The 27,747-nt window shown below is 36.9% G+C and overlaps 3 protein-coding genes across 3 annotated transcripts in view; 1 reads left to right on the forward strand and 2 right to left on the reverse strand.

Annotated features, from left to right (window-relative positions):
* Positions 1–610: 610 nt before the first annotated feature.
* LOC141433861 (diacylglycerol kinase eta-like) overlaps positions 611–27,747 on the reverse strand; it is a 145,281-nt gene continuing 118,144 nt past the window's right edge. Inside the window, exons 9-14 of the mRNA XM_074099534.1 lie at positions 25,031–25,176; positions 21,775–21,889; positions 21,527–21,702; positions 12,844–12,937; positions 2,810–2,917; positions 611–655 (exon numbers count right to left, since the gene is read on the reverse strand). Coding sequence (XP_073955635.1) covers positions 611–655; positions 2,810–2,917; positions 12,844–12,937; positions 21,527–21,702; positions 21,775–21,889; positions 25,031–25,176 — 684 coding nt within the window. The remainder of the gene's footprint in view (positions 656–2,809; positions 2,918–12,843; positions 12,938–21,526; positions 21,703–21,774; positions 21,890–25,030; positions 25,177–27,747) is intronic.
* On the forward strand, positions 3,536–5,927 carry LOC141431599 (uncharacterized). Its single transcript, XM_074092777.1, has 2 exons — positions 3,536–3,723; positions 4,193–5,927. The coding sequence occupies exons 1-2, from the start codon at positions 3,627–3,629 to the stop codon at positions 5,101–5,103; spliced, it is 1,008 nt and encodes a 335-aa protein (XP_073948878.1). The 5' UTR covers positions 3,536–3,626; the 3' UTR covers positions 5,104–5,927.
* On the reverse strand, positions 19,978–21,217 carry LOC141439225 (uncharacterized). The gene is made up of 2 exons (XM_074103429.1): positions 21,121–21,217; positions 19,978–20,651 (listed from the first exon to the last, which is right to left on the reverse strand). The coding sequence occupies exons 1-2, from the start codon at positions 21,215–21,217 to the stop codon at positions 19,978–19,980; spliced, it is 771 nt and encodes a 256-aa protein (XP_073959530.1).

The following is a 27,747-nucleotide window of genomic DNA, read 5'->3' on the forward strand; positions in this document are numbered from 1 at the left end:
CCATTCAGCGAAATATAAATATTCATACTGGTTAAACGGTGTTACTTTAAATACCATTAGATTCTCATATGTTTTCCTGTAATCTATAGGTATGGACCTATTTCCTGTATTTTTTTAAAAATTTTAGGCTCTACTGGGCTTTTAGGAGATAAGGGGCGAGGAAATGGTCAATTTTCACCTATTTTCTTAAATAACTTCAAAACGGATTAATTTAAAATAAATAAAAATATATATTTGAGATTTTCATAATGTACCCTTTCATTTGATATGTCACACGATATAGTTTATACATAGTTTTTTTTTATTTACCCCCAAAACTGGCCCCCGTGTTTAAAATTAATTTATTTACATTACACGTCCGTGTTTGGGTCATCAATTTACATAGGTGAACCAAATTTCAATTCAATCGGTCAAGTAGTTTCGGAGCAAATTGGCTATGACAGACGGACGGACAGACACAGATACAAGAGTGGTCCTATAATGGTTCAGTTTTTCTTTTTGAGGTACGGAACCTTAAAAAAGCTCCAAAAATGTACCCCGAAACGGAACTAAGTATGATACGTGGTGAATGGTGTGTCCAAGTGTGGTCTGGAGAGTTCTTTTGATGAATTTATTGTTTAGATTCCTTCTTTCCTATTGAAAATTCGTACTGGGCCTGAGAGAGATTGCAAATTGCAAATAAAACCAGCTTATTTTAAACTTACGTTCATTTTTTATAAGTATTTACTAACAATATTATTATTTATTTATTAAAACAGCATTATTCTAATCTTCTTCAATGTCGCATTCGAATACGTTCACGCAACTCTGGCCTCTACAATTTTTGCACATCGTGGTACATCGTAAAATCAAAAAAACTCCAAAAAAAAACACGTTTGTTGTATGGGAGCCTTCCTGAAATGTTTATTTTATTCTATTTTTAGTATTTGTTGTTAAAATAGCGGCCACAGTAATACATAATCTGAGAAAATTTTAAGTGCCTAGCTATTACGGCTCAAGAGATAGAGTCCTGTGACAGACGGACGGACAGACAGACAGCGGAGTCTCAGTAATAGGGTTCCGTTGGCACTCTTTGGGTACGGAACCCTAAAAATACGTACGTACGAGTACGCGAACGTAAAAGGTGATCATCTCGCGAAGCGCACACGGGTAGGGGTGGGGAAGTGGGGAACTAGCGCACTGACCGCGCGGCGGGGCCACCGCCCGGCTCTTTCGAAGTTCAAATGAATCGACGAGAGTAGCTAATGATGGTGAATTTTCAAAATAGCATAGCAGCGTCAAATGAATGAGTGTAGAAATGAATTATACCTTTTTATAAAGAGCATATCCTATTCTTTACTTTAGTCATACATATCTTGGCGGTAAAGTGTGAAATAATTGAAAAAACCAAACGATTAACAAAAAAAACTGGATAAATTAATAAAAATGTTCGTATTTGGTGCCAGATTGCGCTGAAACTGTAAGTGGTATCGCTTTTGTATGTATGAACGAGACGCATGGCAAAGGTTTTAAGCGCCATCAGCCATGCACGGCCAAAGAGGATGAGAATTCTAAATTGTTCTTTATTCGAAAACTTGCTTAAATTTTGGCGGTTAATACAAGCATTTCACTAATTTGCAATGTACAACATTTTGTTCGGGCGGAATCTTTCAACTCAAATTGGGAGTGGATATTTTCAACCGATTGAGCTCAAATTTTGCATGCATGTATAAATTCGATGTCAATGCAATATTATTATCACAAGGAGCTGATCCGATAATTAAGATATAGGGTGGCCATAGGAACTCTGTAATAAAACGACACGACCGCATCGAGTTTAGACTGGTTCATTCGTCTTGACGATTACTTTGGTAACCAGGGGCAAAAAGAACAGTCGGCAAAAATAAGCTTTTATTAGAATTTTGAACAAAAACTTTTACTGAACTGCTTACGGAACCCTTCATGAACAGTCGAACAAATTGAATCATGACCCTGGATGGAACCTTTGTGCTACTAATGTCATGTTGACATCTCATACTTTTGTCAAGGGAATCATAGTGAAATTGATTACTAAAAGGTTCCACCCTGGGTCATGATTCAATTTGTTCGACCGTACGAGGCCGACTCGCACTTGACCGATTTTTATTACACTATGAAGGCTAATTCAAAAACAATAGTAGATTGTACAACAAGAGCATAAAACGATCCATTTTACCCAAGACGTTCATATAGCCACCCGTGCCGGTATGGCGAGGGTGGATAGACACGTCGAGGGGAAAATGGGTTTAATGCTCGCGTTTTACACTGCTTTTCATTTCGATGGCGAGGAAACGAAATTAGCAACAGTGGATCAATGGTTCACTTACTATGTACATTTTATTTTACATGAAATACTATATAATTATATTTTTTTAGTTTTATTGATTTATTTTGATTGATATTTAATTTTATATAAATTAAAAATTATGAAAAAAAAATATAAACTTCTTTGTTTGTGGCTGTTGACACCTGATTACCTTGGTCTTAGACGAAGATTTTATTTATGCACTAGTGCATAAAAAGTCATTTTATTTCGCCTAGATCCAGCATAAACACGAACTTTACGAGCATGAGAAGTGAAAAAATACTTGTGTTATGTAGGTACATCTTTGGTGATGATATTTAAAAAAAAATTGGTAAGTAATGCCATTTAAAACAATGCAATAAAGGATTTTCATACATTTTTTCTGCTGTAGAGCAAAAAAGTTCCACTTTGTGCTGAGTGCGGTTATCATGAAATTAAACATAGTTGGAAGAAAATCATATTTATAATAATATATTTTTTTGTCACCTGCAGATGCAGCTGCGCGAGCATGCGCCGCAACAAGAGCAGCGCGCGGCGCACATTGTCGGCGTGGCCGGCCAGTGCGCACCCGCGCGCCGCCCAGTTCAGCTGCTCCTGCGCAACCCACAAGTTCCATCTTTTAAGATAAGTCCTGCCCAACCCGCTACTAGAGTAATGCTTCTTATCAAATAATGTAAGTCCAGAAGCGGGAAAAAAAAACACGTTTCCGTCTAAGTGTAAATAACAATAAAATGTTATGTGCTGCTGTGTGTCGTACGTGGATTACGAAGAAAAGATTGCATTTGCTTCTATATAATTATGACATCTATAGACATAACATAACTTTATTTTACACAAACCTCACTTTGTAGCACATAGTTCAGAATCTAAACATGGTACCGATGTCAGTGCAAGGTGTAAACTTGAATCTAAGAGTGAATTGCTGTCATTAACACACAACGAACCCCTTGGTCAGTTGATTCTCTGGGATTTCTGCTTTCAATAAGGTGTTCGCTAGGCATGGATGTCAAAGTAAAAGGTAACACAAGACTAAGCAAATAAATATTATATTTCACAGCTTCATTCTTAGCGATTAGGTTCACATATTGTAGTTGGGCTCCACGCTACAGCCTTGCACGGATTTTAAAGAAAGTAGGGTAATTTTAAAACCCTACTGACAACACTTTTTTCGTCCCGATCTTCCCCTGTCCTCCGGCGCCGACGTTCATTCTGTGTTCCGTGCTCATAGCCTTCGCACGTTCCACCATCCAATAATAATTAGTTATTTTACCATCTCAACGTCCTAAAGAAACGCGTAGCAGTCATGCCGAAAAGGAGAAGCGATTGCAGTAGCGAAGTAACTAAAAAGAAGCCGAGAAGTTATAATCGCTTAATTATTTACTCGGATAGCGAAAATGAAGGTTAGTAAGGTTTTACCTATTATAATTCTATAATCTTTATTCCATTATTGAAATCGATATGAGATAACAAATTTACCGTTAAATGATTACGTGTAGCGAATATTTGACCTACTTTACAACGTGATCTGAAATCTACCCTCAAAAAATATTTTTTTTCCATTGTGTACAATATGGGCCATAATTAATTTGTACAAAGTCTAGTTATTTAACTATGATGCGAGACGCCATCTGGGCTATCTCTGTCATGTAATCTACTTACCGATATTGTGAAAATTTAATTATTGTATGATAAATAACCTATCTACGGCAGCAAATTATATAGTTCTTAATTTTGATGCGAGACGCCAACTGGGCTATCTCTGTCATATTTATTTGTGAAAATCGCAAAAATCTGCGATCTTTGTATGTGTGATGCGAGACGCCAGCTGGGCTATCTCTTTCACAAAAATACAAATTCGGGTTGTTTTAGGATCCGATACAGCATTGGACCCGCGAGACGCGGACGCCTCGCGACCTGCGTCGCCAGCTCCAGTCCAGATGCCTTCGACCTCCCTTGCAGCTGAAACTTGTAGTCAAGATGATATTCAGCCAGAACTTGACACTGAGATTCTTGCTTTACTCGGTGATGCGCCAAAGTCCGACATACAGTTTGGAAAACCAACACACAAAGACTTAGCCTCCAGGTGGCAAGACATCCTTGAAAAAGGGTTACTCAAGGACGTCAAAGAAAAAATATTAGACTCCTATCTAATTCCAGAAAATTGTAGCCTGTTAGTCGCGCCTACCCTCAATCCTGAGGTAAAAGTCGCATTGGCGGAAAATATGGTAAAAAGAGATGCTTCATTACAAGCAAAACAAAAGCAAGAATCCATTGCCATAGCGGCTCTCAATCAAGCAATCGAGCTTATCATTGCCAAGGAAAATCATACAAAAATTCTCAAACCGATTAGTGATGCCTGCAGACTTCTCTGCGATAGTCATTTCAACGATACTAGAACACGCCGTGGATTTATCATATCTGCTATAAATCCCGAATTGAAAGACACTCTTAGCGAGACAAAACGGGACAAACTGTTATTCGGTGAAAACGTATCAGAAAAATTAAAATCTGCGAAAACAATAAAAAAATCTGCAGCCGATTTGAAACAAGTTAGAAATGACAAATCAAATATATTTAACAAGAACAATTTCTTAAAATATAATCATAATTCTACTAGCAATCGTTTAAACTGGAAAACGATGCCTCGGAAGATCACCCCCAGAGCGAATCTACCCACAGGCAAACCTCGCCAGCCGCAACGCGCAGGGACAAACCTCGGCTCTCAACGGCGGGAGACATCGGAGCGACCGACGGCGGCGAAGGGTGCCAGGAGGCGATAGACCTAGAGGTATCGTACGCGGGTCGTCTTAAATATTTTCTGCAAAAATGGCAGGAAGTTACAAACGATCCGGCCATCATATCGTGGTTACACGGATACAAAATTCCATTCATATCTACCCCATTTCAATGTGATACACCCAGTGTACATCCTAAATCAAAATCTGAACATATTGATTATTCTAATGCAATCAATTCATTGTTAAAAATCCAGGCAATCTCAAAATGCTCCCATACTAAAGATGAATTTATTTCAAGCGTGTTCTTGGTACCTAAGCCAAATGGAACCCAACGTTTTATTCTAAACTTAAAATGTTTAAACAAATTTATTAAGACTAACCATTTTAAGATGGAAGATTACAGAACCGCTTCAAGGATTATGACGAAGAACTGCTATATGGCGTCAATAGACATGAAAGATGCGTATTTTTTAATACCTATAAACAAAAATCATAAAAAGTTCCTGAGGTTTAAATATAACAACATTCTGTACGAATTTAATTGTCTTCCGTTTGGCTTATGTACCGCGCCTTATGTTTTTACTAAATTGTTAAAGCCGGTAATGGAGTACTTGAGATCAAATGGTTTTATATCCGTTATCTACCTAGATGACCTTTTGTGTATTGGTAGAACATACTTAGAATGTCAACAAAACGTAACATTTACTATAACTGTACTTAAAGAACTCGGGTTCATAATAAATCAAGACAAAAGTTGTTTGACACCAAGTCAAAAATGTAAATTCCTTGGCTTTATTTTCGATTCAAATAGTATGACATTAAGTTTACCGGATACAAAAAGAACTAAAATAAAAAAAATGTTAATGAAATTCAAGTCAATCAAACAATGTAAGTTACGCGATTTTGCTGCCTTTATTGGCCTTCTGACATCTACCTGTCCTGCCATCCAGTATGGATGGCTTTACACCAAACAATTCGAACGACAAAAATACCTTTACCTTCTTAGCAACCCTAATTATGACCAGACGATCAAACTACCCGACATAATTAATAACGATATTAATTGGTGGATCAAAAATATCGACCACAGTTGTAACCCGTTTAGATTTAATAAATTCAAATTGGAAATATTTTCCGATGCGTCGTCAAGTGGATTTGGTGCTTATTGTAATGGGAAAAACGTTTATGGTTTTTGGAAGGAAGATGAAAAAACAATGCACATAAATATGTTAGAATTAATAGCGGCTCATTTAGGTCTAAAAACCTTTGCTAAAGATATGTCAAACTGCGAACTTTTACTAAGAATCGACAATGTCACTGCCATAGCATGCATAAATCGTATGGGTAGTATTCAATACCCCCATTTGAATAAAATATCTCATGAAATTTGGCAATGGTGTGAGGAGCGTAAAATAATAGTATTTGCGTCTTACATAAATACACGAGATAACCGTGAAGCTGATTATCTGTCTCGGAAAAAATTCAACGACACGGAGTGGGAGTTATGTGACGAGGCATTTCAAAAGATAGTAAAAACCTTCGGTGACCCGGTCATAGATTTATTTGCCAGCAGATGCAATGCCAAATGCCTCCAGTACGTCTCATGGAGGAATGATCCTGACGCTTGGGCGGTCGACGCCTTTACTATCTCTTGGACAAATCTATTCTTTTACGCTTTTCCCCCTTTCGCACTTATACTAAAAACCCTTCAAAAGATAATCGCTGATAAAGCTATAGGAATAATAGTCGTCCCACTATGGCCGACTCAACCTTGGTTTCCGATTTTAAGAAAAATTGCGATATCTGATTCTATCCAATTTGGCCCTAATATTAACTTACTAAAATCTCCTTTCAGATTGTCCCACAACCTGAACAAGACGCTTATCTTGGTTGCCGTGAAATTATGCGGAGATCGTTATTAGAAAAATCTTTAAATGAAAAGTCCATTGAGATCATATTGTGCTCCCTTACCGATAAAACTTATAAACAATATGATAGTTCACTAAAAGTTTGGCTTAATTATTGTAAAATTCATGATATAGATTATTTTAAACCATCGATTCCAAATGTTATAAATTTTTTGTCAGATGTGTTTGAGAAGGGTGCACAATATGGCACGATTAATTCTTATAAATCAGCAATATCTTTGTTATTAGGGTCATCATATCTTAAAGACGAAAGCGTAAGCAGATTCATGAAAGGAATATTTCGCCTTAGACCAACTGTCCCAAAATATGATCTAACTTGGGATGTAGACTTGGTTTTAAATTATTTGTCAAATAAATGGCCTAATGATTCACTGGACTTGGAAAATTTAACAAAAAAGCTAGCGTCACTATTAGCACTTGTAACTGCACATAGAGTGCAAACTCTGTCACTTATCAAATTAAACAACATTGAAATCATAGCTAATTCTAAAGTCATTATTAAGATTCCAGACCAAATAAAAACATCACGGTTAAACGCTACGCAACCAGTATTACAACTGCCGTTTTTTAATGCAAAGCCCAGTATCTGCCCGGCCAGATGTTTAATTTCATATATAAAGAAAACAAGCACTTTGCGCTTATCTAACAACAATCATCTATTCATTAGTTACAGAAAACCTTATTCAAAAATATCATCACAAAGATTAAGTCAGTGGATTAAAGAGACGTTAAAATGCAGCGGTTTAGATACTTCAGTTTTCGGAGCGCATAGTACTCGGCATGCAGCCACTTCTAAAGCAAATACCCTGGGTGTCAGTTTAGATGTGATTCGAAAAACAGCTGGTTGGAGCGAAAACTCGTCAGTATTTGGTAAATTTTATAATCGGGAAATTGTGATTAGTAAAGATAATCATTTCGCTCAGGCGTTACTTTCAAATAACGCCGAAATTATTGATTAAACATTTATTAATTATAAGCCATATTTAATCACTATTTCTTACATAATCTGTAAGTGTCACAAATCATTATTAAGAAATAATAAACATTGTATTGATTTTTCACAATTAAGTTTTATCTCTGAACATCCTACAATATGTGAACCTAATCGCTAAGAATGAAGCTGTGAAATATAATTAATGATCAAACGAACTTACCTGTACGTGAAGTTCGATCATAATTATATGAGCAGCTTCATTCGACGCGATTAATAATAACCCTCCCGAAAATTTTAAGCCCTTTCCCAAGAATTGTGAAAAATTCTTTAAACAAAATGAACGTCGGCGCCGGAGGACAGGGGAAGATCGGGACGAAAAAAGTGTTGTCAGTAGGGTTTTAAAAAATTACCCTACTTTCTTTAAAATCCGTGCAAGGCTGTAGCGTGGAGCCCAACTACAATATGTGAACCTAATCGCGTCGAATGAAGCTGCTCATATAATTATGATCGAACTTCACGTACAGGTAAGTTCGTTTGATCATTAATTATCATGATCTATTGCTTCTTCAGAATCGGAACCTTCTTTAAGTATTTTGTTCAGCATAGACGATGAAAAGCAAGGAAGATTTGAATTTGCGCTAGTAATTAAAATATTTGGTATTACGTCGTTTAACAGTTAAAAGAAAAAGGTTTTAGAAGGTAAAATATAAAATATTGGTTCTATTTAGTGTTAGATTATATAATATACTCAGTAGTTTTAAGTAAGGTCCGACCGACATCTCGGCCTCGGTCTCGGTTTCGACAAATCTCAGCCAAAAATCGGGCCGAGATCTCGGTCTCGACCGACACTCCACGGCGGCACTGAATTTAAATATTCGCGCGCGGTTTACCGCGGTGTCCGCGGTTGCACGAGCTTTCTTTGGGATTTTGATTGATCGCCCCGCCCGGGTTCGCGCGTGTTGTACCTACTTGCTCACTGACAGCCGCTAACAAGAGTAACAACTGACAGCTCGTTCATTTCTTTTCGTTATTGTTAATACCGTGGTTAATACTGTAGTTTGATGTACGTGATAATTATGACCCGGTGGAACGTTTAATTAAACCATAATAAAACATTTTTTTCATTCATAACATAACGCGTACTTTTAGGGTTCCGTAGTCAACTAGGAACCCTTATAGTTTCGCCATGTCTGTCCGTCTGTCTGTCTGTCTGTCTGTCCGCAGCTACGCTCACAGACCGTTAGTACTAGAAAGCTGCAATTTGGCATGAATATACATATCAGTCACGCCGACAGTGGTAAAATAAAAAAATATTTTTTTAGGGTAAGTACCTCCCATAGACGTAAAGTGGGGGTCATTTTTGGGGGGTGGAGTGGGGGAAAAAATTCTGGATGTTATAGGTAGAGTCATTCACGATGGTTCTTATTACAATGTCATAAATGTCTAATTTTCTGTCTGTCTTTCTGGATGGCACTAGGTATAGTAAGTATATCAAATTTACGAGGAAAATTATAAAATTGCTTGAGAATTATTAGTAGTTTAAGAGTAAATAGCAGCCTAAGGTTTTTTTTATTCGATTGTATGGCAAACGACCAAGTGGGTCTCCTGATGGTAAGAGATCACCACAACCTATAGACACCTGCAACACCAGGGGGATTGTAGATGCGTTGCCAACCTAGAAGCCTAAGATGGGATACCGCAAGTGCCAGTAATTTCACCGGCTGTCTTACTCTCCACGCCGAAACACAACAGTGCAAGCACTGCTGCTTCACGGCAGGATTAGCGAGTAACAAGGTGGTAGCAATCCGGGCGGACCTTGCACAAGGTCCTACCACTTGCAAAATAATATACGGTATAAAATATACCTAAACGTGGAAAGTGGTTCAACTTACCAGCCAACTCCACGACACGCTTTAAAATCGAATTGAGATCTGCGCGGTTTTCTCGGCATTTTCATCAGGTAACAATCGTTGGAGACGAATTACAAAATGTAAGCAACGATAAACAAACGATTTGACACAGCTGCCAGTTGACAGTTGCCATATGAAAATCACTATTTTTTTACTTTTAAAAATGCCATCAGATTCTCGTACACCAGCATCCCTAGAGATTTTTGTTCAGGACTTTGAAATCTATAACATATAAAAATCTCAGGATATATATTTAACTGAAACCACATTTTCCATACTTTAAGTACGGGGTCCTTTAAATCGTTATATAAAACTACCTTGAATTTGTATCTATTTACTTTTAAGGCGTGTTTTATTAATCCTAACTGTTATTGCCAAAGTTAGACCCAAGCCGTAGTAAGGGAAAAGATACTAAATTTACCTGTTCATTAATAATAGACCCCATACTGTTGTACCTAATTATTTCCTTGTATTCCAGAGCATCGAGACGAAACCCTTTGTCGCAATAATGTAACACTTCATAAGAATCCCAGTCTAATAAAGAATAATTTGATTCTAACAAATGTTTAGCAAAATTTGATCTGTCTAGATGCTCATTCCTATATGCTGAAACATGCTCTTTAAATCTAGCATTAAAACTGCGACTTATCTGACCTATATATACTTTATTGCAGTCACTACAAATAAGCTTGTATACACTCGATCTTGTTCCTTTATCCACCTTCTTGGTGGTTACAAAGCGTAGAGTACAAAGAGTTGTTGGTATTAAGGGCAACACACACAGAGAGCGGGCGCGGGTCGTGCGCGGGCACGCGACGGGCGTATTTGCATGGCGGTATATTCGTCGCAAACCAGGCCGAGCGCAGAGTTACCAACCCTCAAAAATATTTATCCCTAAAGCTTAAGTTAAAAACCCCTAAAACTCGATTTTAATGAAAATTTGTACTTTAAAGTTGAATATTTCGCAAATAAATCACTGAATCGAAAAATCGTCTTAGTGAACCGCTAATGGTTTTAATTTAAAAGACCCCACACTATAAGATTGGACGAGAAAAAAAACCCCTACTTTACGCCTATGGGAGGTATCAAAAACATTTTTTTTTTTAATTTTCATTGTACCATTTTGTCGGGATAGTTTTCATATATATCCGTGCATAATTACAGCTTTTTAGCATTGATAGTCCCTGAGCAAGGCCGCGGACGGACCGACAGACAGACATACATGGCGAAACTATAAGGGTTCCGTTTTTTCCATTTTGGCTACGTAACCCTAAAAAGCGTATTCATGCGCAGTAACTAGTTCATTTTGGCGAGAATAAAATCTACGTATTTTATTTTTTTAATTAATTGGTACTACAGAAAAATCTGATATTTTTTTCCATTGACTAGTATAAGCTTATTCCTGTCGATAAAAAAAAATCCGCCACTTTTAAAAATTTCATCCATCGCCCATCATTACATAAATTGGATTTAATTAAGTAAGTAAATGAAGTTTGACCTTGGTGCGCAAGCGCGTTTGTCGTTTTCCACATATATCTCGCGGCACTGTATAATTCTGTGTCGAGTTGACAAAAATGTCGTATCTATTATTGGTTCTAGAACTGTTTTAATTTGTACTCCAAAAGTCGCCAGATAAACCATTTTATTCGTCAAAACTTTTTTGCGGTCGCTAAGATTTAAGCAAAAGTCGTTACTTCAAGGGACTAAGTCACTAAATTGGCAACATTGATAGCCGCTGCGGGCCCGTCGCGGGTCCGACCCGCTCTCTGTGAGAATACAACGAACCGCGCGGCTCACGCGGCGGACACGACCCGACCCGAGCACGCTTTCTGTGTGTGTTGCCCTTTAAAGGCAACAAATAGAATTAAATATGATTTCGTCTCAAAACTTTAGCACACATGAGGTACGGTCAAGGACTTTAATTCATGAGAAAAAATGGAACCATTTTACAGTAAACGTCATAGTGACATCGCATTAATTAACAAGCAAAATCGTAATGACTATTTCTTTGCAAAGTTTCCATGGTGGCTCAAAATTGAAGCCCTTGACCGTACAGATAAATAGTTTTTTAAACAATGAACGGCGTAAGTACAAGAACGACCTGTCTTACGAAATAGGCATTCAATTTTGTGTGAATCTGAAGCCATAATCTAAGCTTCGTAAGCAACAATGGACAGAGCATCATGAGTTGTCCTTGTTGTTTTTACAGGCCTTCGGGCGCATCAGCCGTGTGCCGCCGCCGCCTCGTGACCGAGCACCGCACAATAGGTAGTCTGTCTAGCTAGGCATTCTGTGTGACGCTTTCTGTATTGAACAAAAAGTGGTTGGATCGAAATTTAGGGCAGTAAGTAGGGCAGTCAGTAGTTGCCCTGTCGACCTAATTCAAATAAACTAAGGGAAAATTTTATGGTCTAAGTATATTTTCATTACTAGTACGTTCGTTATTGTAAATGCCTAATTATTAGGTAAATTAATCGCTACTCTAAACTATTTTGAATAGGTATTCAAATTGTATTAGTTATATTTATTATTATGACTTTTTTGAATACATTATGTAACTTCTATTGACTCTTAAAAAATTATACACTTTTATCTTTGAGGCTGTTGGTGTACGTAGTACCTACCTGACTGCTTTGGTCTTAGACGAAGCATAAAAAGCATAAACGGACATTTTATGTCCTCGGGATCCAATATAAATACTCGTACCAAAGTTACGAGCATGAAAAGTGAAAAAAGCATTTAGTTACTGGTGAGTAATAAATGAACGGCCAGTTTAATGCTAACTTGGAATCTGGAATCGTCAAAGTCCTCCCCTACAAGTGTTTGTATAGAAAATTCAATGATTAAATTTTGCTATCCATGTGATATGATGACAGCTCCAAGTATATCATATTATGTTGTCTATCTGACGTAGGTATCTTAGTATATAACTGAAAGTTAAGTTGGAAGACAGTAAAATTAGAAATAACAGAATTTAGGTAAATAACAAGGTTCTATAGGTACTACTTACTTTTTCCGGCTTTTCAATACTCCCCTTCTCAGCAACAGGCGGCGGCGGCGCCTCGCTCTCGCTGTCACTTGCTGTATCTGCGGGCTCCCAATATCTGCATAGATAATTCTCATTTAATTTATATCTCAACTAACATAACAGCGTCACTACTGTGAGAAAATCTCGTAACTCAAATCAATACGTCAACAAAATTGAAGCTTGAAATCCATACTTCCATACTAATATTATAAATGCGAAAGTGTGTTTGTATGTTTGTGTGTTTGTCCGTCTTTCACGCCGTAACGGAGCGACGGATCGACGTGATTTTTGGCATAGAGATAGTTTATGGGCCCGAGAGTGACATAGGTTACTCTTTTTATCCCGGAAAAATGCACAGTTCACTCAAAAAAAATCGGTTTTGAGTTAATTGTTTTTTTACAAGTAGTGATGATGTTCTATTTTTAATCGGGGGAAAATGGTAAGCTAGTATTTCACTAAGTATGTTAAGTACAAGAATATTCTTTAGCGAAATAATTGGTCAAGGGCGAGTAGGAGTCTCGCAAATTGCGCAATACACATACTTAAAGGGTTCTCTAGCCGTCTGAAAATATCTCCTAATTAGATATTGGATATAATACAAATACAATAGCGCATATTAGCTATATCGAAGACAAGAAATGTTCGGTTGTACCGATAGTATAGCTCTGTTAATCGGACTAAGGATACCCTTGATTGTTTGTTGTTAGGGTGGAAAGATCCTATGAATAGGGCTGACTGTCTGTCTATGCTATATAGCTATAGCGTGTATTTTTGTTATAAGGTCAACCGAGTCTATGTCGTCTACGGGGCTGATGCGTCCATTCCAATTATCATAAGAAAATCATCCTATAGAACTACTCACCCCATTTTTTTAAAGGCTTTGGCACTAAAAGTACAAAAAAATATCAGTAGTAGTCGTGGCCGAGCTCTTTTTTTAAGTAATCCGCCATCTTGAATGAGTCATTTCATTTCGACTCTTCTTGTTTGCCAACACGTGCATTTGTACCTAACAAAATCTCAGTGTCTTTAAGTGAATCGATGTTTCTGAACCGTAAGTACTTTTGTTAATTCATTGGAATACATGTTGTTTTGATTATTTTATGTAATTAGCTTAAGATTTGCAGTTAATATGCAATTTAAAACTTGTTGGTTATGTTTAAGATTCGGGGCTATTGCGTGCGTCCTGTTGGGACGCAATAGCCCCATTTTCTCAGGTCCGAAACCTTTTATTTTAGGATAATATTATAGCTGTAAATCTAACTGTACATGTGTCTAATAAAGGAATAAATTTGTAATCTGTACCTATAATACCTACATATCTAGAAAACTTAGTTTGTTAAAAAAAGGACCCATAAATTGATGTTCAGAATTCATGTCTGTTTGTCGGTTTGTTTTTATCAGCATCACGTTAAAACTAATCCAATCAACGGATTTTGATGGATAATTTTTAATGTGGGAAAATTCCTCCTGTAGTGGGCATATTTTTGGAGCTGTTGAATCTGGACACGCGGTAGCGGTTATTTGTTTATTTATTTATCTAGGATAATATTTCCATCTGCTGTCCTGACGAACATATTTTCGGAGTATAATAATGAAATAGTCACTGATATGAACATCGACGAGAATGATGAGTATGGGTAACCTTATAGTCACAATACCACCAACGGGACTTATCACACAAAAAACACGAAAGTTTAAAACGTTTTAAAGGTAAACTTATTCCTTATACTTGCTGAAAAGGCAACTAAAACTCTTTTAACTTAAACTTTTCTCTACAAATCTTTTAATGTCAAATAACTAAATCCTTTAATGTAACTCAACTTCATGTCACTTTCATTTGTTTTTTTAACTTCGAGGACAGCATTCATATCTAGTACAATTGAAAGTAAATTTTTATTTTTTTTCATCGAAACAAGTTAAATCACTTTATGCTATAATAATTAAATTACTTTCAAAGATGCTTAAGTATACGTATGAAAAACATATTATAACTATATTACGTAATATAATTATTTTGTTTATTTGTTGATTCAATATAAAATTTTCGGCTAAGAGATGTAAAAAAATACTCCAACCTATTAGGAGATAAAATTGTTTGGTACCCCTGGAATCTGGGAAGGGGCTAATGCGTCTATAAGAAACGAGGTCAATTAGATGCTATAGCTCGAATATTTTTGTTCAACTAATTACTCTAAACTAAGGCAAGAATTTAGCGTACATCATAATAATAAAGTTTGCCATGTGTGATTTTATAAAATTGTCTCGATTAAAATCATTCCGACCAACTCGATTACATTATACTAGTAAAAGACGCTTTCACCCCACCTGAGGTTATAGCGTCTAAAAACCCCAGCTTTTACAGAAACGTAATTTATAGGTAGAAGTTATTAAAAATGCCATAAAATGGCACTAAAATATGAAATCAGATAAAATATGCTAGCTTGTATCATAAGTTAGAGCTTTTAAGGATACATCATGTGTTTGTTATAATCTGATAAATATGCTGTTTAAAGTATTGTAACACATTAACCCCGGTTGACCTTAACACCAATTGGGATGTCCCAATTTTTGACAACATATAATAAATCGAAAACCATTTGGAGAAATAGGCTTCGTGAAGCGTTTTCAGAAATCAGATTCCAAAAATTAGATAAACTGATTTAAATAAACAAAATTTAAGTAATGACCCTCATTTGACCTCTGGAGTATCTCGTCACAAAGGCAGTTATAAAGCAGGTCTACACTCTTAAGCGAATCGACAGTTTGAAATATTCCTGTCCTGCTTATAATAGCAAAGAGTGACAAAGATAGAACTTTAATTACATGATGCGCACCCGGCTTTATACAGTTGTCATTTATCGTAAAGTCCGAAATGCATACGAGTATTTCCAATGTATTTTTACAATTTAAATTATTAAATTAGATTTTTAAAAAGATATCTATTTACTATCACACCATTAAATAAACAAAGGAATAATCGAAGCTAAAAGAAGACAAATAAAATAAAACTATTCATTTGGTTCATTTAGGACCCTAAACCGTGCTTGAATTATTGTCAAATTGTAATGCCACAGATTATGTTATGTACGACATGAATTTTTCCAGGCAATGGAATGTGGCTGTCTCACTGTGACGTCATCCAGCGATTTCGTAAAAAAAATGTATAAAAAAATAAATAGTCATCCAAATTCAAAATCAATGAAAATGGTCTTTTTTTTTTATTTGAAACGGGCAACGTACAAATTTGTCACATTAGCCCATAGGGCAAAACATTAACTAACCAGAAAAAAAATTACATCTCACAAATCAATGAAAATGGTATCTTAAAATATCCTATTCTTTCCAAAAACAAGATAAAAACTATAGGTTGTTTTTTTTGGTGCATCCCAATTGCACAGCGCATAATTATCGAGTACGGTCACTGTAAACTCATGGTAGTGGTACTGAACAGTTTTGTCTCGCATGAAAGCTTGTAACGTACTGCCGTTTCGAAGTAACGAAGAACGCTCAGCATAATTAATGATCAAACGAACTTACCTGTACGTGAAGTTCGATCATAATTATATGAGCAGCTTCATTCGACGCGATTAGGTTCACATATTGTAGTTGGGCTCCACGCTACAGCCTTGCACGGATTTTAAAGAAAGTAGGGTAATTTTTAAAACCCTACTGACAACACTTTTTTCGTCCCGATCTTCCCCTGTCCTCCGGCGCCGACGTTCATTTTGTTTAAAGAATTTTTCACAATTCTTGGGAAAGGGCTTAAAATTTTCGGGAGGGTTATTATTAATCGCGTCGAATGAAGCTGCTCATATAATTATGATCGAACTTCACGTACAGGTAAGTTCGTTTGATCATTAATTATATTTCACAGCTTCATTCTTAGCGATTAGGTTCACATATTGTAGGATGTTCAGAGATAAAACTTAATTGTGAAAAATCAATACAATGTTTATTATTTCTTAATAATGATTTGTGACACTTACAGATTATGTAAGAAATAGTGATTAAATATGGCTTATAATTAATAAATGTTTAATCAATAATTTCGGCGTTATTTGAAAGTAACGCCTGAGCGAAATGATTATCTTTACTAATCACAATTTCCCGATTATAAAATTTACCAAATACTGACGAGTTTTCGCTCCAACCAGCTGTTTTTCGAATCACATCTAAACTGACACCCAGGGTATTTGCTTTAGAAGTGGCTGCATGCCGAGTACTATGCGCTCCGAAAACTGAAGTATCTAAACCGCTGCATTTTAACGTCTCTTTAATCCACTGACTTAATCTTTGTGATGATATTTTTGAATAAGGTTTTCTGTAACTAATGAATAGATGATTGTTGTTAGATAAGCGCAAAGTGCTTGTTTTCTTTATATATGAAATTAAACATCTGGCCGGGCAGATACTGGGCTTTGCATTAAAAAACGGCAGTTGTAATACTGGTTGCGTAGCGTTTAACCGTGATGTTTTTATTTGGTCTGGAATCTTAATAATGACTTTAGAATTAGCTATGATTTCAATGTTGTTTAATTTGATAAGTGACAGAGTTTGCACTCTATGTGCAGTTACAAGTGCTAATAGTGACGCTAGCTTTTTTGTTAAATTTTCCAAGTCCAGTGAATCATTAGGCCATTTATTTGACAAATAATTTAAAACCAAGTCTACATCCCAAGTTAGATCATATTTTGGGACAGTTGGTCTAAGGCGAAATATTCCTTTCATGAATCTGCTTACGCTTTCGTCTTTAAGATATGATGACCCTAATAACAAAGATATTGCTGATTTATAAGAATTAATCGTGCCATATTGTGCACCCTTCTCAAACACATCTGACAAAAAATTTATAACATTTGGAATCGATGGTTTAAAATAATCTATATCATGAATTTTACAATAATTAAGCCAAACTTTTAGTGAACTATCATATTGTTTATAAGTTTTATCGGTAAGGGAGCACAATATGATCTCAATGGACTTTTCATTTAAAGATTTTTCTAATAACGATCTCCGCATAATTTCACGGCAACCAAGATAAGCGTCTTGTTCAGGTTGTGGGACAATCTGAAAGGAGATTTTAGTAAGTTAATATTAGGGCCAAATTGGATAGAATCAGATATCGCAATTTTTCTTAAAATCGGAAACCAAGGTTGAGTCGGCCATAGTGGGACGACTATTATTCCTATAGCTTTATCAGCGATTATCTTTTGAAGGGTTTTTAGTATAAGTGCGAAAGGGGGAAAAGCGTAAAAGAATAGATTTGTCCAAGAGATAGTAAAGGCGTCGACCGCCCAAGCGTCAGGGTCATTCCTCCATGAGACGTACTGGAGGCATTTGGCATTGCATCTGCTGGCAAATAAATCTATGACCGGGTCACCGAAGGTTTTTACTATCTTTTGAAATGCCTCGTCACATAACTCCCACTCCGTGTCGTTGAATTTTTTCCGAGACAGATAATCAGCTTCACGGTTATCTCGTGTATTTATGTAAGACGCAAATACTATTATTTTACGCTCCTCACACCATTGCCAAATTTCATGAGATATTTTATTCAAATGGGGGTATTGAATACTACCCATACGATTTATGCATGCTATGGCAGTGACATTGTCGATTCTTAGTAAAAGTTCGCAGTTTGACATATCTTTAGCAAAGGTTTTTAGACCTAAATGAGCCGCTATTAATTCTAACATATTTATGTGCATTGTTTTTTCATCTTCCTTCCAAAAACCATAAACGTTTTTCCCATTACAATAAGCACCAAATCCACTTGACGACGCATCAGAAAATATTTCCAATTTGAATTTATTAAATCTAAACGGGTTACAACTGTGGTCGATATTTTTGATCCACCAATTAATATCGTTATTAATTATGTCGGGTAGTTTGATCGTCTGGTCATAATTAGGGTTGCTAAGAAGGTAAAGGTATTTTTGTCGTTCGAATTGTTTGGTGTAAAGCCATCCATACTGGATGGCAGGACAGGTAGATGTCAGGAGGCCAATAAAGGCAGCAAAATCGCGTAACTTACATTGTTTGATTGACTTGAATTTCATTAACATTTTTTTTATTTTAGTTCTTTTTGTATCCGGTAAACTTAATGTCATGCTATTTGAATCGAAAATAAAGCCAAGGAATTTACATTTTTGACTTGGTGTCAAACAACTTTTGTCTTGATTTATTATGAACCCGAGTTCTTTAAGTACAGTTATAGTAAATGTTACGTTTTGTTGACATTCTAAGTATGTTCTACCAATACACAAAAGGTCATCTAGGTAGATAACGGATATAAAACCATTTGATCTCAAGTACTCCATTACCGGCTTTAACAATTTAGTAAAAACATAAGGCGCGGTACATAAGCCAAACGGAAGACAATTAAATTCGTACAGAATGTTGTTATATTTAAACCTCAGGAACTTTTTATGATTTTTGTTTATAGGTATTAAAAAATACGCATCTTTCATGTCTATTGACGCCATATAGCAGTTCTTCGTCATAATCCTTGAAGCGGTTCTGTAATCTTCCATCTTAAAATGGTTAGTCTTAATAAATTTGTTTAAACATTTTAAGTTTAGAATAAAACGTTGGGTTCCATTTGGCTTAGGTACCAAGAACACGCTTGAAATAAATTCATCTTTAGTATGGGAGCATTTTGAGATTGCCTGGATTTTTAACAATGAATTGATTGCATTAGAATAATCAATATGTTCAGATTTTGATTTAGGATGTACACTGGGTGTATCACATTGAAATGGGGTAGATATGAATGGAATTTTGTATCCGTGTAACCACGATATGATGGCCGGATCGTTTGTAACTTCCTGCCATTTTTGCAGAAAATATTTAAGACGACCCGCGTACGATACCTCTAGGTCTATCGCCTCCTGGCACCCTTCGCCGCCGTCGGTCGCTCCGATGTCTCCCGCCGTTGAGAGCCGAGGTTTGTCCCTGCGCGTTGCGGCTGGCGAGGTTTGCCTGTGGGTAGATTCGCTCTGGGGGTGATCTTCCGAGGCATCGTTTTCCAGTTTAAACGATTGCTAGTAGAATTATGATTATATTTTAAGAAATTGTTCTTGTTAAATATATTTGATTTGTCATTTCTAACTTGTTTCAAATCGGCTGCAGATTTTTTATTGTTTTCGCAGATTTTAATTTTTCTGATACGTTTTCACCGAATAACAGTTTGTCCCGTTTTGTCTCGCTAAGAGTGTCTTTCAATTCGGGATTTATAGCAGATATGATAAATCCACGGCGTGTTCTAGTATCGTTGAAATGACTATCGCAGAGAAGTCTGCAGGCATCACTAATCGGTTTGAGAATTTTTGTATGATTTTCCTTGGCAATGATAAGCTCGATTGCTTGATTGAGAGCCGCTATGGCAATGGATTCTTGCTTTTGTTTTGCTTGTAATGAAGCATCTCTTTTTACCATATTTTCCGCCAATGCGACTTTTACCTCAGGATTGAGGGTAGGCGCGACTAACAGGCTACAATTTTCTGGAATTAGATAGGAGTCTAATATTTTTTCTTTGACGTCCTTGAGTAACCCTTTTTCAAGGATGTCTTGCCACCTGGAGGCTAAGTCTTTGTGTGTTGGTTTTCCAAACTGTATGTCGGACTTTGGCGCATCACCGAGTAAAGCAAGAATCTCAGTGTCAAGTTCTGGCTGAATATCATCTTGACTACAAGTTTCAGCTGCAAGGGAGGTCGAAGGCATCTGGACTGGAGCTGGCGACGCAGGTCGCGAGGCGTCCGCGTCTCGCGGGTCCAATGCTGTATCGGATCCTAAAACAACCCGAATTTGTATTTTTGTGAAAGAGATAGCCCAGCTGGCGTCTCGCATCACACATACAAAGATCGCAGATTTTTGCGATTTTCACAAATAAATATGACAGAGATAGCCCAGTTGGCGTCTCGCATCAAAATTAAGAACTATATAATTTGCTGCCGTAGATAGGTTATTTATCATACAATAATTAAATTTTCACAATATCGGTAAGTAGATTACATGACAGAGATAGCCCAGATGGCGTCTCGCATCATAGTTAAATAACTAGACTTTGTACAAATTAATTATGGCCCATATTGTACACAATGGAAAAAAAATATTTTTTGAGGGTAGATTTCAGATCACGTTGTAAAGTAGGTCAAATATTCGCTACACGTAATCATTTAACGGTAAATTTGTTATCTCATATCGATTTCAATAATGGAATAAAGATTATAGAATTATAATAGGTAAAACCTTACTAACCTTCATTTTCGCTATCCGAGTAAATAATTAAGCGATTATAACTTCTCGGCTTCTTTTTAGTTACTTCGCTACTGCAATCGCTTCTCCTTTTCGGCATGACTGCTACGCGTTCTTTAGGACGTTGAGATGGTAAAATAACTAATTATTATTGGATGGTGGAACGTGCGAAGGCTATGAGCACGGAACACAGAATGAACGTCGGCGCCGGAGGACAGGGGAAGATCGGGACGAAAAAAGTGTTGTCAGTAGGGTTTTAAAAATTACCCTACTTTCTTTAAAATCCGTGCAAGGCTGTAGCGTGGAGCCCAACTACAATATGTGAACCTAATCGCTAAGAATGAAGCTGTGAAATATAATTTGCGTGGCGTAGTCGGGTCATTAATTAGTGTGTTATTTTTGAACGCACCTGCACCGAGCATGATCGTGCGAGAGATGTGCCCTCGCATGTAGCAGCATGGAGACGGCGCGTCGCAGGCGACACGCTGCGCGCGCCGCGCCGCCGCCCGCGCGCTCCCCGGCGGCCGCCAGCCGGGCGCACCCGGTACGCAGAGCTGAACTAACGGCGGCACTCACTTCACCCGGCTACGACAAATCGCAGACAACCGTAAAACACACGGAAACTTAGAATAGGTTGGTTGCGTTGCTTGGTTATACCTGCATGATTTCTTGAAGATTGTTTAGCAGTGAGCTTTCTTCTAGTATATCAGGGGGCGGAGGTCGCGGCGGTGGCGGCGCTGAGACGGGTCGCTCGAATGTCATAATTGACCACCTGTTGCGTGGATTATTCAGTTATTAAAAAAATCACGTCTGATGATAGTTATTATTCATACCTACCTATCATAATATTTACTTCCTAGCCATAACCTAATTATGAGAATGTTTAAACAGACTTTTTAAAGTTGTACCTACTGTACTTACAATTATCCGAAAATAACGCTCGTTTAGCTTAATGGCGTCTTAATTGTTTTGTCTTGCCCTCCAGAGCATATTGTCAAAATTGAAATTGTTAATATAGCGGATTGTAAAGATAGTGGGTTGTCAAGATATTGGCAAATCCTCAGAAGGCAATTGTCAAGACAGCAAATTTGTCGAAATATTAATTAACAAAATAGCAAATATTGTAGGGATACCTACCTGTGGTAATTTGGATATATGTATATCTACTAATCCGACATTTTGCATTTTTGACTTTTTACGACATTGACAATCTGACTTTTGACATTTTGCGATTCTGAAATATAATTTACTAGCTTTTGCCCGCCCGCGACTTCGTCCGCGTGGAATACTAACTTTGGGAAGTATTTAATTTATTTAGGATACCTATTTTGCCAATAATAGCACATAGAAACTTCTACGGTTTACTGAAAATAATTTACCTATGTTAATACATTGCAATAAATATAAACTATTTTTTTTGTTCTTCCTTGCTTTGGTAAAACATTTTGCGAGAAGCCACATTTTAGCAACACGACGTGTATTCTACCCTGCCAACACAAAAGGACTACTTAATTCTTCTTAGTGAACTCTTGAGACCTTACGTCCTGTATTGTAAGTTAGGAGGGTAGGATTATAATGAAGACGGCATTTTTACTAAGCATAACTACACATATTTCCGATAAATATACTTATAGTAAATTTGTTTGGAATTCCTAAGAACTTTCATCCCCATATTTTCAAGTACCTAAATATTTAGGTCTAAATTTGAAAAGCGCCGGAACAAATGTGTTTTAAACATGAAACTACCGTGAGACTCACTCATATTAAATATGTTGACCCGGATAACTCACGTCTTAAATCGAGTTTAGCTCGACATGTTTCGGGCTAATCCGTAGCCCTTCGTCTGCTGCTGCAACACGCACTGCGCACCGCCGCTCTGCTCGCGCTACTACCAGACGAAAATGACACTGGCACACAACTACCCGCGTTTTCATCATCATTTTCATTACAACTGTCAAATGTAGGGTAGCACACAACACTAACAACATCGCTCTGTAAAGGTACGTTCACACACACCGATGACGCGCACGAGTATCGAGTAACACCGTTTTCCAACTCGGAGGTCGTCCAACCACTATCCCGGTTGAAATTCGGACGACGACTAATCTCAATGGCTTCACGCACTTTCCGCGGAATGAAAAATTTCTCTCTCACGTACTACACACACGCACTATATCAGATTTGATAGGGTATCTGTGCTTGCGTCATGTACATCAAAAGCAATGGCAATGGCAAGTCATGGCAATCAAAAGTAATTAAAAAGGTGTTTCTATATAAATCGCCTTAACAGAAAAAGGTACTTCCGAGTGTCGTGGAAACTTGGAATTTTGCATAAAGGTCGCTCTTATAGCACAATAAATAAGAAAAATCTGAAATTATAATTTTTCATGTCTGACTGTCTATGTCAATAAGCCATCTAATGACCCCCCATTGAGTACATTTTGCTTATGAGCTTAGAAGGCTCTGCTAACACTGCATCATCCCCTCTGCTAACATCACCTCGCAGGTAAAATTATCAAAAACACTTGAACAAATATCTATTTATTTCTTATAAGTGCCCAAATGACAAGTTTCATAAAGAACCATCGATTTATCTTCGACAATGACGATCTTCCATTTAAAGTTTCATCCCCTATTTCACTCCCTCACAGGAAGAATTTTTAATAACGCGCGACCAAATATCCAGTTACTTCTTATCACGTGCCGAAATGGCAAGTTTAATAAAGATTCATTGATTTATCTTCAATAATGACGACCTTCCATATAAACTTTCATCCCCTATTTCATCCCCTCACAGGTCGAATTTTCAAAAAAGTTCTAACAAATATCGATTTAGTTCTTATCGAGTGCCTAAACGCCAAGTTTAATAAAGAACCGTCGATTTATCTTCGACAATGACGATCTTCCATATAAAGTTTCATCCCGTATTTCACCCCCTCACATGAAGAATTTAAAAAAAAACGCGCGAACTAATATCTATTTATCTGTTATCATATCACGTGCCCAAATGCCAAGATTCATAATGAACCATCGATTTATCTTCGACAATGACGATCTTCCGTATAAACTTTCATCCCCTATTTCACCCCCTCACAGGAAGAATTTTAAATAACGCGCGAACAATGTATCCATTTACTTCTTATCAAGTGCCGAAATGACAAGTTTAATAAAGATTCCTCTATTTATCTACGGTAATGACGACCTTCCATATAAACTTTCATCCCCTATTTCATCCCCTCACAGGTCGATTTTTCAAGAAAGTTCAAAGAAATATCGATTTATTTCTTATTAAGTGCCTAAATGCCAAGTTTCATGGTTTTATCTTCGGCGGCGACGAACTTCCACCTTATAAATTTTCATCCACTATATCAACCCCTTAAAGCCTCTTTTTCGCGATAAAAGATAGTTCTGTGTTCTTTCCCAAGGTCTATTCTATCTCTGTACCAAATTTTATCAAAATCGGTTCAGCGGTTTAGGCGTGAAAGCATAACAGACAGACAGACAGACAGACAGACAGAGTTACTTTCGCATTTATAATATTAAGTATGGATAGTATGGATTGACCATTTGGATTTATGACTTTTTTCTTTTTTGACGTTTTGTCTGTTTTGGCATTTTACGATTTTGACAATATGCTCCGGAGGGATCTTACTGTACATTGACAATGGACTTTGTCAGATAAATGCAAATGCAAAACAAACATTATGTGTGGCATAACGGTTGTAAATTTTTGTTAAGGAGGGCGTAGGTTAATTCAGTTCAACACTCGAACCAACTGAATCGTGATCCACTTTGGAGTGGAACCTTTTCGTACAAAAAGTCATAATGACAGCGCATTGCTTGAGAAGGGAATTCATTAAGACACTGTAAGAACGTTTTACGGTGGGTCAGGAATCAAATGATTCGACTATACCTGTCTAGCATTTTAGTGGAAGCGCGCTCGTAGCGCTCGAGCAGCAGCTGCAAGTTGGCGGCGTCGTCGCAGGAGGCGCCCCAGCCCAGCACGCGAGCCAGGTCGTTGCCCGTGCCCAGCGGAAGCACCGCCGTCCGAACATGACGCTGCTTGAAAATAAATTTATTGCATTAGCGTTTCCTAATGTATTTAGAAACTAGCCGTTACCCGCGACTTCGTCCGCGTACAATTCGGTTATCGCTATTCCGCGAGAACTGTGCAATTTTCCGGGATAAAACTATCCTTTGTCCTTCTTCGGGGCTCAAACTATATGTATGTACTTATGCCGAATTTCATCTAAATCGGTTCAGCGGGTTACAAAAAACAAACAGACTTAAAAACTACCGCATTTATTTATGTAAAGACAAAAATAACAAGTGGGTACAATGCTGCAATGTATTGGAAGCTCTACTGTAATGGAACAGTAGTGTTATATAGGTATGTATTGGCGATCACATTGACGAACCTTACAAAAATATTTCAGTCAACACTCTATTAACAGATATAGGTATATAACTATCGCTGCTATCAAGAGATGGCACAGTCATATGCAGCAACGCAACCAGCTAAGTTAATTCCTGTTTTAATAGCTATAGGCTATAGAAGACCCGCGATGTGACGCGACATTGCACGTGTCATTAAGAGTTATAGTTAAAATATTTTGAACTGAAATCATCCACTTAAGACTATAATGCCATTGTGTAGTTAACCACAAATTAAGATAACGAGGTCGTAATAAAAGCAGATCATAACCGCCTTGTAAGGTTAACATATTTTCGACTCTATTTCTTTAAACAATAGACTATAAAATACATTAACAGAATAATGGCAAGCATAACGTTTTTGCATTTTACAACCGCCCGACACTCAATAAACTAGGTATATGTGTTGAATAGGCTACAAGTATTTTTCTCATAGGCCATTTTAAACATATGCAACAAGGAATAAGGTTAAAAATTCCCATACAGCCATATCCAGTAGCTAAAAGATAAAGATAAAAATATTTATTTGTTAAAACACGAGTTACATAAAATACATCTGTTCGGTTTCTTTTCCTGTTCGTGCATGTTTTGCCTTGCGGCGTACAAATATTTAAGTCAGTCAATAATAACAACATCATGACTATATAATTTAAGGATAATCATTTTCAATTTTAATTATTAAAGACATTCGATTCAAGCGGTTAAGAAATAAGTCGCTACTTACTTACGAGACAGCACCTTATCGTAACGAACGGATTTTAGTAACATTGTTCTGTAGGGTTACATATTTGAATATCGAAAATTAAAATACCTACGGTGAAAATGTCTATGTTCAAAATATCGATTGTATCACAACATACAAAGTTGTTATTACCTATGGTCAAAAAGTCTAAGATTAAAATGTCGATTGATTAAAATATCGAATGAGTAAAAATATCGATAGCCAATATTTGAATGTCGAAAATTAAAATATCGTACATACAAATCTGCTTTATTTATTGCTCCCTTATCTTAATAGCATTTACTTTACATAATCTAGTCATTTTAGCACTCTCCGGCCGCTGACGCGGCAAGCTCGCTTCGCTCGCTCAGCTCGTGCGTTGTTGTGGTCACAGTTCTAACCTAACCGAACCAAATATTTTTGGGTATACCTTTACTTGGCCGAATTTCATGTGCTATAATATTCAACCGTCATAATATTGTTTCTTATAAATTCATTTTCACAAGTGCGAGTCGGACTCGTACATGAAGGGTTCAGTAAACAGTTCAGTAAAAAAAAAAACTTGAAATTCTTCCAATATAAGTTTTTTTTGCTGACTGTACTTTATACCCCTGGTTACCGAAGTGCTCGTCAAGACGAATCAAACGAGTCCAAAGTCGATGCCATCGTGTCTAGATAAAGGCCTTCGTAGGGCCTGTCACCTTGGCCGCCTAGCAACCAAAAACGCTAAAAGAAACACGTTTCTTGTATGAAAGCCCCCTTTAATTTGTAACTTCATTTTATTTTTAGTATTTGTTGTTATAGCGGCCACAGTAATACATAATCGGTGAAAATTTGAAGTGTCTAACTTTTACGGCTTAAGAGATAGAGCCATGTAACAGAAGGACGAACGGACGAACAGACAGACAGCGGAGCCTCAGTAAAAGGGGTTCCGTTGGCACCCTTTGGGTACGAAACCCTATTATGTACCGGGGAGATAAAATTCAACACAAAGTTTCGAAACTGTGTTTACAAGTGTTGGCTTGTGTCGAGATTCGTTACAGTAGAACGGTTTTTAAAAAATTGAATTTGTTATATTTATGATTGCAGTTCTCAACATGCTGCACAGATTGCTTTTGAAGTAGATTTAAAATCAAGGAGTTTAGATATTTTCCGAATTACTTTCTTGACTTATGTCACTTGAGATGGAGGGTAGTTTAAACGTATATACTGATATAGGTTCTTGATTTACATCAATCAACGTGGACGTCAGTGTAAGCGAATTTTCTATAAGAATAAAAAAAAATGGCTGTAATATTTTACGAACACTTGCATCTACCTATTTATCAATGAAAAATCCGTTCCTACTTGTCTATTTTCTGAACTTTATCTTATGTACACTTATCTGTAAAAACTCAACGATATACCAAAACATTTCGGTTGCTTTTGGCTCATTGTCATAATATGAAAAAACAATCATTTTCTTAAACACAGCT

Source organism: Choristoneura fumiferana, chromosome Z (genome assembly GCF_025370935.1).
Source record: "Choristoneura fumiferana chromosome Z, NRCan_CFum_1, whole genome shotgun sequence".
Classification (NCBI taxonomy): Eukaryota; Metazoa; Arthropoda; class Insecta; order Lepidoptera; family Tortricidae; genus Choristoneura; species Choristoneura fumiferana.

Coding starts and splice junctions, on each gene's coding strand:
- LOC141431599 (XM_074092777.1), top strand. CDS start 3,627: ATGCCGAAAAGGAGAAGCGATTGCAGTAGCGAAGTAACTAAAAAGAAG. Junction 3,724..4,192: donor CTCGGATAGCGAAAATGAAG/GTTAGTAAGGTT, acceptor GGGTTGTTTTAG/GATCCGATACAGCATTGGAC.
- LOC141439225 (XM_074103429.1), bottom strand. CDS start 21,217: ATGCCGAAAAGGAGAAGCGATTGCAGTAGCGAAGTAACTAAAAAGAAG. Junction 20,652..21,120: donor CTCGGATAGCGAAAATGAAG/GTTAGTAAGGTT, acceptor GGGTTGTTTTAG/GATCCGATACAGCATTGGAC.